Consider the following 9,171-nt stretch of genomic DNA (forward strand, 5'->3'; position numbering starts at 1 on the left):
TTGCTGATTTTTCAAATAAGGCTTCCTACGAGTTGTAGCATGCTCGTTTGGGCCATGTGTCCTTTGATGTTATTTCAATTTTGAACAAGTTTGGTGTTTTGAATGTTACTTCTTTATTGCCTAAACCTACTATTTGCACCTCTTGTCAGCTTGCAAAAGGACACAAATTACCTTTTATTAGTAATGCTAAACGTGCTTCATTTCCATTGGATTTGGTTCATTGTGACTTGTGGGGTCCGGCTCCCAATCCTTCTACGGATGGATACCGTTATTATGTTATTTTTATAGACGATTACTCAAGGTTTACATGGTTTTATCCACTCAAAACAAAAACTGGCTTTTATGCGGTTTTACCCACATTTATTAAACTTGTTCAAACTCAATGTTCAAGGAAAATTAAAATCTTTCAAAGCGACGGTGGCACTGAGTTTGTGAATCACACGGTCCGCAAAATTTTTGAAGAAAATGGAACTTTTCATAGATATTCATGTCCATATACGCCTCAGCAAAATGGGCGTGCGGAGCGAAAGCATCGTCATCTTGTGGAAACCGGTTTAGCCATGCTATTCAACGCTCATGTTCCGGCTCAATTTTGGGTCGACGCCTTTATTTCGGCTACCTTTATTACCAATCGTGTGCCATCTCCTCTTCTGGATAACAAGTCTCCATTTCAGCTTCTTTTTAAACAAATGCCGCAATATTCCACTTTTCGGGTCTATGGATGCCAAGTCTTTCCCTACTTGCGTGACTACGCCAAACACAAGCTTGAACCGCACAGTCTCCTATGTGTTTTCATTGGCTATAGTCCACAATACAAGGGATACCGTTGCCTCGATCCAACCACTAAGCGGATTTTTATTTCACGCCATGCTCGGTTCAATGAATCCTCTTTTCCATTTAAAAGCTCCACGGGTTTTGTCGATTTGCATAACTTGGAACTTACAACCTTTTATGATGATGCTTCCGGGCCTATCATCTTACCCCCTCAAGATTCCGGCACTGAACCAAATCCACCCGCTAACCCACATTCAAATCCACTACATCCATCAGACTATTGTCCTCTTTGCCCACCTAATGTTGGCCCAACACATATTAAGCCAGCTACACTTGGCCCGGTCACCTCTCATTCAGACCCGGTCACCCATCCTGGCCCAGCTTCTTCTACAGGCTCGGTCACTCCTGACCCTGCCCCATCATCCTCCCACACCGCACCTCAGCCCAACATTTCAACCTATACCCCGGGCTCCCACTCTTCTGAGTTCGCTGAGCCGACCGACGACACTACAAATGTTGTTAACTCGGACCATGCTTCCATCTCAAATTCTCATCCAATGGTGACACGTGCCAAGGGAGGTATTTTTAAAACCAAAAATCAAGTTAATCTTGACTCACTCAACTCGTATGCTCTACATGTGGCCGTATCATCTGTTACCGAGCCTCGCGGTTTTAAATCTGCGGCCAAGGATCCCAACTGGATGGCCGCCATGGTCGACGAAATAGAGGCCTTAAAACAAAACCATACATGGACACTAGTACCTCGGTCGTCCTCTACCAATATAGTTGGGTCCAAGTGGGTGTTTCGTGTTAAATATCATTCGGATGGGACAATAGAATGATATACGGCACGCTTGGTGGCTCAGGGTTTTACACAAGTACCAGGTTTAGACTACTCGCACACTTTCAGTCCTGTGGTTAAAGCCTCCACGGTTCGAATTGTGCTATCCCTTGCCGTTCTTCACAACTGGAAGTTGCATCAACTTGACGTGAAAAATGCTTTCTTGAATGACAACTTAAATGAGACTGTTTTCATGGAGCAACCGCCTGGTTTTGTTCATCCATAGTATCCAACCCACGTCTGTAAGCTATCCAAGGCTCTCTTTGGCCTGAAGCAGGCTCCTCGTGCTTGGTTCCATCGTTTAAGCGCATTTCTCCTTTCATATGGGTTTACATGCAGTCGTGCAGACACGTCTCTATTTGTCTTTAGAAAAGCCTCATGTATCATGTATCTTCTTGTTTATGTGGATGACCTTATACTCACAGGAAATGATGAAAATCTCATCCACATCTTCATTTCCCAACTTAATCAAGAGTTTTCCATCAAAGATCTTGGGGACTTAAATTATTTCTTAGGTCTTGAAGTTGTTTACACAGACTCTGGTCTTTTTCTAACACGGGCAAAATATGCTAAGGACATCCTCATACGTGCTCAACTTCTTGATTCTAAACCTATTAGCACCCCTCTCACTCCACATGAATCCTTTACGAGTGCTGGTTTGTCGTACTCTGATCCCACTCTTTACCGCTCTTTAGTTGGTGCCTTGCAGTACTTGACGATTACCAGACCAGATCTATCTTATGCAGTGAAGCAACTATCTCAGTTTCTACACAACCCAACCATTGATCATTTTAGAGCGGTTAAACGTCTTCTCCGCTTTGTCAAAGGCACTCTTTCCTTTGGTCTCACCTACAACCATCCACACAAACAATCCATTCTTGGGTACTCTGATGCAGACTGGGCACGTTGTCTGGATACAAGACGTTCCACGTATGGCTACTCTATCTTTCTTGGCGGCAATCTTGTGTCTTGGAACGCAAAAAAGCAACCTACGGTGTCACGCTCAAGTTGTGAGTCTGAATATCGAGCCATGTCGAACACTGCCACTGAACTTGTCTGGATCACTCATCTATTACGAGAACTGCATGCCCTACCACCCGATCGCCCTACCCTGTTGTGCGATAACAAAAGTGCGTTATTCATGACTCAAAATCCAGTTTCACACAAGCGTGCTGAACACATTGACTTGGATTATCACTTTATTCGTGAACTGGTTCATTCGGGTAAACTCTATACCAAGTTTGTACCAACCAATCTTCATGTGGCTGACATTTTCATCAAGAGTCTTCCGCGCGCACAGTTTGAAGCTTTCAGAACAATGCTTCTTCTTGGACCGCCACCATTTCGATTGACGGGGGGTATTAGATAACAAGATTTGTATATATTTGTATTTTATTGTAATTTATTATATTTCCTTTATTTTGTAATCTCCTCTCCTCAATCACAGGAGATATTATTGTAATTGTTCTCTATTAATATACCCTCGATCCCTCATTGATTTGTGAGGTTGATTTCAATCCTTCCACACCCTGTTTCAATCATTCATATCAAAATCAAAATGAACAGTAAACCCTTGTTCGATTATAAGCACGTTCACATAATCATAAACCGCATAAACGTACTAATAATGTGTTACCCTGATTCACCAGACGTTTACTTCAAACAGAGCTTTCAACATCTATCGATCTAGTTCACAGTGTAAATCATACCTGACACGTGGCTCAAAATTTCTCTGATCGTCATCCCAATCGGTATTTCTATGAGCTGCTAGTCAAGAGCTTATTGTTTCGCCGGAATCTTGTCGCCTGAGATTTCGCCGGATCTTTGAAGAGTGTGCAAGCCTTGGGGGGTAAGCAAGAAGTGGTGTCCATTTGTAAGGGTCGTACAAAAACATAGTTTAGTAAAGTTAGGGCGAAATTACATAAATACCATTTGACCGTTAAAGACTAACGTGGACTATAAACGGTTTCATGAACCAGGGGGTAAGATTGCGGTGTTTTGCATTTGTTGGGGGGTTAGACAGCAAAAATTTCATTTTAGGGGGTAAGGGTGCCAATAGGCTATATCTCCAGGAGTAAAACTGCAGTTTACTCAAATAAAAAAATATAAAAATGGGCCCACTCTTATCTTCTTCCTCCTCTCCCTCTCTCTCTTTCTCTAAAAACCCTACAACCAACTCCACCTCCACCATCAACCCACCACCACCACCTCCTCCACCTTCAACCCACCACCACCATCTCCACCGTCAACCCACCACCACCACCACCATGAAGTTTTGGAGAATATGCAGAGAGTGTAGACGCCATTGATACAACGGAATCAAAATGTATACCATTGAATTAAACTCAATTAAAGTATTTTATATCGGGACATATAAAAATTAAGAATTTTTCTTTGACTTATATAACCCAACTATATACTTCAAAAGAAACTTTGTGGTCCCGAATTCAAGTTGATTATATTTTGCCTCTTCCTTAGAGAAAGACGATCAAAAAATGCTAGAATCATTTCACAAATGGGGCAAGAATCGACGAATGCATAAACTGTTGTGGTGGGTTGACAATGACCGTGAGGTAGTGGTGGTGGGTTGAAGGTGGTGGCCGTGATGGTGATGGTTGTAGGGTTTTTTTGAGGGGAGAGAGAGGGAGAGGAGGAAGAAGAAGATAACGGTGAGTCAATTTTTATATTCATTGTATTTTTTAATTGTTTAGAAGTAATATAGTCATTTCACATACATTTAATTGAAAAAATTAACCTAAATTAATGGTAATGACCATATGAGTGTAAAAATTACAATTACCGGGACGAATTTTAAGAATACCCTCTCCATATTTAACGAGACAATTTAAACATATATTCGTGCATATATTCAATTTCTAGAATACCCTCTCCATTTTTTCCCTTGGAACGGCACACACTCGAATATATTAGACAAAACATATATTCGTGCATATACAAACCGTCCAAGTTTCAAACTCTTTTTCTCTGTTCGTTGTCCATTCATTTTCATCTCCCTATCCACTCTTCTCCTCTTGAAATAACTAAATCACACCAACCCAGATTCAATCATCTTCAAAATCCACCTGCAATCATTCAACTTTTTGTTCGACCGATCAAAATTAAAAAAAAAATCCTTTTTAAATCAGCCCACTATATCCTCTCGATTTCAGCCGGCCGGAAAGTCCCCGTCTCGGATTCCCAAATATTTTACTTCAGCTGAAAATGATTACGTCATCAACAGATTTCGTTTCAAAGTCAACGCTTTGACTTGTTTTGCAAAGAATCTGAGTAGGAGATGATGCGAATGAGGGAGTTGACCTCCGTCAAAGAAAAAAATAACGAATTGGAGGTCCGGCCGGGAGGAATGCTGGTTCAGAAGCGAGACCCGGATGAGGCACTCAACCGGATTCCTCCCCCTACAATAAGAGTTCGGGTCAAATACGGGTCAATATACCAAGAGATGATCATTAACTCTACGGCTACATTTGGTAACAAGTTCATAATCAGATCCCATATGTGTACTGAATAGTGAATGGAATGGAAAATAATATAATTGGATTTTTTTTTTTTTTTTTTTTTTTTGTAATTAATAGGTGAATTGAAGAAGATGTTATCCGGGCCTACCGGACTGCACCATGAAGATCAAAAGATAATATACAAGGATAAAGAGAGGGCCTCTAAAACGTTTCTTGATGTTGTGGGTGTAAAGGATAGATCGAAAATGGTGTTGTTGGATGATCCAGTTAGTAGAGAGAAGAGGTATGTGGAAGCTAGAAGGAATGCCAAAATTGCGAAAGCTGCTAAAGCGGTTTCGGATATTGGTTTGGAGGTGGATCGGCTTGCTGGTCAGGTATGGTTAGGATTTAAGTGATATATGGTGTGAAATCATGACTGTAATCGATTGAATTCGGGTAGGTATCCGCGCTTGAATTGGTTATATCGAAAGGAGGGAAAGTCGCGGACGAGACAATGTCGAATTTGATCGAGTTGTTGATGAACCAGCTTCTAAAGTTGGATGAAATTAAGGTCGATGGTCCCTATGGAGATGTGAATCAGCAGAAGAAATTGCAGGTTTGAATGCTGTCTATAAAACACCACTTAAAAAGTGTACAATACACCCCCTGTCAGATTATAGGTGTTATAGCATTCACATATCCATGAAATCAAATTCTGTGTGTGATTTTTTTAAAATATAAAGACTATAAAAAGTGGTTATGACCGAAGGAGAGAAAAATGTTACTGTTTATATGTATAGTTGGAGATATTATTCACCCTCTATAATTTTTTTAATGTATTTTAAAAATGGTTTGAGTGGAGGAAAGAGAAAAAGTAATGATAAAGGTATAAAAAATATTATTTAATTGAAAAAGAGAGAAAATGTAGTTTTTTTTAGTGTAATTTTGGGTGAAAATATAGTGGGATGGATGTGAATGCTCTTATATCATCCGATCAAACAGGCTGTATGACTTTGTTATGTCATATGGGTCGTATGATGTGATGAACACCACGCCTTATAACCATTTTTGTATGTCATATAACACGTAGGAGATCATATGGGTCAGTGGTGTTTAATTTTCTTGATTTCGATTATCATCATACCCACACCACTAAATACTTTTGATCATTTACTGAAATGTATAGGTAGAAAAGGTGCAAAAATTTGTTGAAACTCTGGATGTTTTGAAGATTAAAAACACGAAAAGGAACAGAGTGAATAATGGTGTCACCACCGCCCCAAACCGCCACCAATCTGGGCGGTCGGTTGAGAAATTTGCTCCAATTGCGGCCGCGAGTCAACAGCGAGAGGTGTCAAGTAAGAACACATCAAGGGGAGTTGTGGTGACCACACAATGGGAGACTTTTGATTCATTGCCAACAATTATTCAGGCCCCACCATCGACATCAACATCAACATCAATCACCGGTGAAACAAAACAACACAACTTCAATTGGGATTTGCTCTTAAAGTAGTTGGAAACGTCGGTTTCAATGTGTGTGACTTTTTGGATTTTTGTTCATACTTGGTTTGGCAGGCATCCCTCTTCATTCTTTTCTATACCTATTAGTTTTTAGCATCTTCTCTTTCTCTCTTTTTTATTTATTTTAGGTTTATTAGTGTGTTTTTGCCATTTCTTATTCAAATAAAGGAACATTTATTTCCATATTATTGTTTTTATGATCTTAATCAAATTAGTAAACTCTCATATGGTTATTTGTTAATTTGGTATACTGCTTTGTCTTACGTGTACTTGCAACCGAAAGCATACGTTTTCTATTTTTAGTTGCAACGATATGACACTTGTGGATGTCGATTGACTTGCACCACTTTGTAACCGGAATCTTATCCCTTGGTTTCTAGGCGTAACAAACTAACAATACTTGTAATGTCATTGTCTTGGAGTTTCTTCCATCCAGTCATGCTTAAATGTGTGTTATCTAGATAACCATAACAAAAACGATTTAATAACATTTGCGTCCAAGCATTCCTATACGAGCAATATGGCACGATATGTCATCGATAAACATGACCAAGTGTTTTATGCTATGCTGATAGAAAAAGACAAAGATATGAAATTTGTCTATCATACGGTCTCTAAACGTAAATATATTGATAAAGAAAAGTGTTTAACCATCACTAGTGCTCTAGTGGTGGCCATGGGTATTTAAGTTCTACTTATTGTAGGCTTGGGTGAGTTTTCCCCTTCACGTCTCAAGTTCAAGTCTGGATGACAGGGGTTTCTCATTGGGAGGTTTAAATTAGGGATCTATTATGCGAGGGGGCTCTCTAGCGCGGACCCGGTTAAGATAATGCATGCTAGAGCTTCCAACATTCGTGAATAATTCACACATTTAAAAAAAAAAGATAAAAGAGAAGTGTTTTATTCTATGGTTATGAAAAGAGACAAAAAGAAGTGGATGAACTGAAAACACCCAAATGATAGAAACACATATACAACTAACAAAAAGCCATGGATTAGTTTAAAAGCGAATGATTAGTGCACCTTTTTCCAAATTTGGTAAGAAGTTGATGAACCACCTTTTAGGGAACAAGTAATCCAAGAAAAATTGACAGGTGGTATGGAAATGAAAAAACTTGCGTTACCTTACAGTAAAAAAATATACATTCAATCATATTTTTAAAACTTTAATAGACCATCTAGCAATCATATTGCAGCTTGCATGCTCCTTTTACTACAAGTTTTTACATACATAAGTTGTATGTAAATTAGTGGGTAAGTGTGAGTTTCTAAGGTATGGACATTTGTGTTCCATATGTTGGAATCATGATGACTTTGTGACTTGATTAAACAGCACTATGTTGTTTGATGATGGATATGAGGTGACAGGTGGTACTATTCATATAGTGTTATCATTTATCTTTCAGAAGTGGAGGTTGGTGTGGTCTAACTACTCAACCTTTTTAGTATGTTACGAGGATAGGAACTATCAATGTTTTCTTCATGTTTATGTTCCAAGGGTTTGGACCATATGTAGTTCTATGCAAACCATGAAAGGGTTTTGTTGGAAGAGGAAAAACGACACATACACATTGTGAATGACACATGTTTCATCCTCTTTGGGTTAATATTTTGCAAAAATGCCAATAAATACTCTAGATCTTCACAAATGTACACGGGTCTATAACTGGTAATTACGGGTCTAAAACAGTATAATGTGTTTCATTATCTTCAAATTAAAGGTGTAAACAAGAGTGTTGCTGATGTGCTAAAAGCGGTCTATAAAAAACTAACTAATTTTAACCTTAAACTAGACACTCTAAGTTTTAAATTTATAACTAAGACTCTCTGAAACCTAGACCACACAACCGGCAAGTGTACCGGTTAATATAGGATAACTTAAGTAAGTCCGAGTATCTAAACCATGAAACTCTACTAATTACGTTTACTAGACTTGACTAATAATTACTAAACTGACTCGACTAATTGTTTTGTTGTTTTGGGGGTTTTCTAACAAACTACTAAAATTAACTAACTTAACTAACTAGAAAAACGAAGACATAAACTAAGATTGAAGATGTGATCAGATGACAGAAGGACACACTACCTAGGCCTGAATCCTACACTTGTATGACATATTCTAACGGTTTTGAAACTAATATGGAAACCGGGATCTTAAACTAATAAACTTAAAGGATAACCAAAACGACCCCCGACCCTTCTCAAGAAAAACCTATAGCAACCTATAAGTTGTTAATCTACTGGTTTAGAGGATTCCCTCAAAGGCTCTCCTAATGTGATAACAAAGCACCCTTAAACACTCTACCTTACGACGCAAAAATCTAGGGAAACTATGGTTTATACTCTAACTTAGCTAGCAAACAGAGACCGTGAACTAGGGGATCTTCTCACAAAGAATCTGACCTAGCTAGTTCATATAAACTTCTTCAGTTAAATCACCATAGAGAAAAGCATTATTTACATCTAATTGGTATAATTTCTAGTTATTCTGAACTGCCAAATAAATCACACATCTAACAGTGACAAGCTTAACAACGGGAGAAAATGTTTCTTCATAATCTATTCCCTCTTTTTGAC

The 9,171-nt window shown here is 38.8% G+C and overlaps 2 protein-coding genes across 2 annotated transcripts; both read left to right on the forward strand.

Annotated features, from left to right (window-relative positions):
* Nucleotides 1-2,000: 2,000 nt before the first annotated feature.
* LOC110943131 (uncharacterized mitochondrial protein AtMg00810-like) lies at nt 2,001-2,984 on the forward strand. The gene has a single exon (XM_022184887.1). It carries the CDS (start codon nt 2,001-2,003, stop codon nt 2,982-2,984), a length of 984 nt encoding a protein of 327 aa, XP_022040579.1.
* A 1,492-nt stretch (nt 2,985-4,476) lies between these two features.
* On the forward strand, nt 4,477-6,819 carry LOC110940560 (BAG family molecular chaperone regulator 1). Its single transcript, XM_022182106.2, has 4 exons — nt 4,477-5,103; nt 5,209-5,465; nt 5,531-5,686; nt 6,257-6,819. Exons 1-4 carry the CDS (start codon nt 4,911-4,913, stop codon nt 6,584-6,586), a joined length of 936 nt encoding a protein of 311 aa, XP_022037798.1. The 5' UTR covers nt 4,477-4,910; the 3' UTR covers nt 6,587-6,819.
* The last annotated feature ends 2,352 nt before the right edge of the window (nt 6,820-9,171 follow it).

The sequence above is a fragment of the Helianthus annuus genome, chromosome 5 (genome assembly GCF_002127325.2).
Source record: "Helianthus annuus cultivar XRQ/B chromosome 5, HanXRQr2.0-SUNRISE, whole genome shotgun sequence".
NCBI classification, from domain to species: domain Eukaryota; kingdom Viridiplantae; phylum Streptophyta; class Magnoliopsida; order Asterales; family Asteraceae; genus Helianthus; species Helianthus annuus.

Bases quoted from the DNA above. Each gene is read 5' to 3' on its own strand.
- LOC110940560 (XM_022182106.2), top strand. From the start codon at position 4,911: ATGATGCGAATGAGGGAGTTGACCTCCGTCAAAGAAAAAAATAACGAA. The intron at 5,104-5,208 runs GTAACAAGTTCA...TGTAATTAATAG, and splicing joins TAACTCTACGGCTACATTTG to GTGAATTGAAGAAGATGTTA. The intron at 5,466-5,530 runs GTATGGTTAGGA...GAATTCGGGTAG, and splicing joins TGGATCGGCTTGCTGGTCAG to GTATCCGCGCTTGAATTGGT.
- LOC110943131 (XM_022184887.1), top strand. From the start codon at position 2,001: ATGTATCTTCTTGTTTATGTGGATGACCTTATACTCACAGGAAATGAT.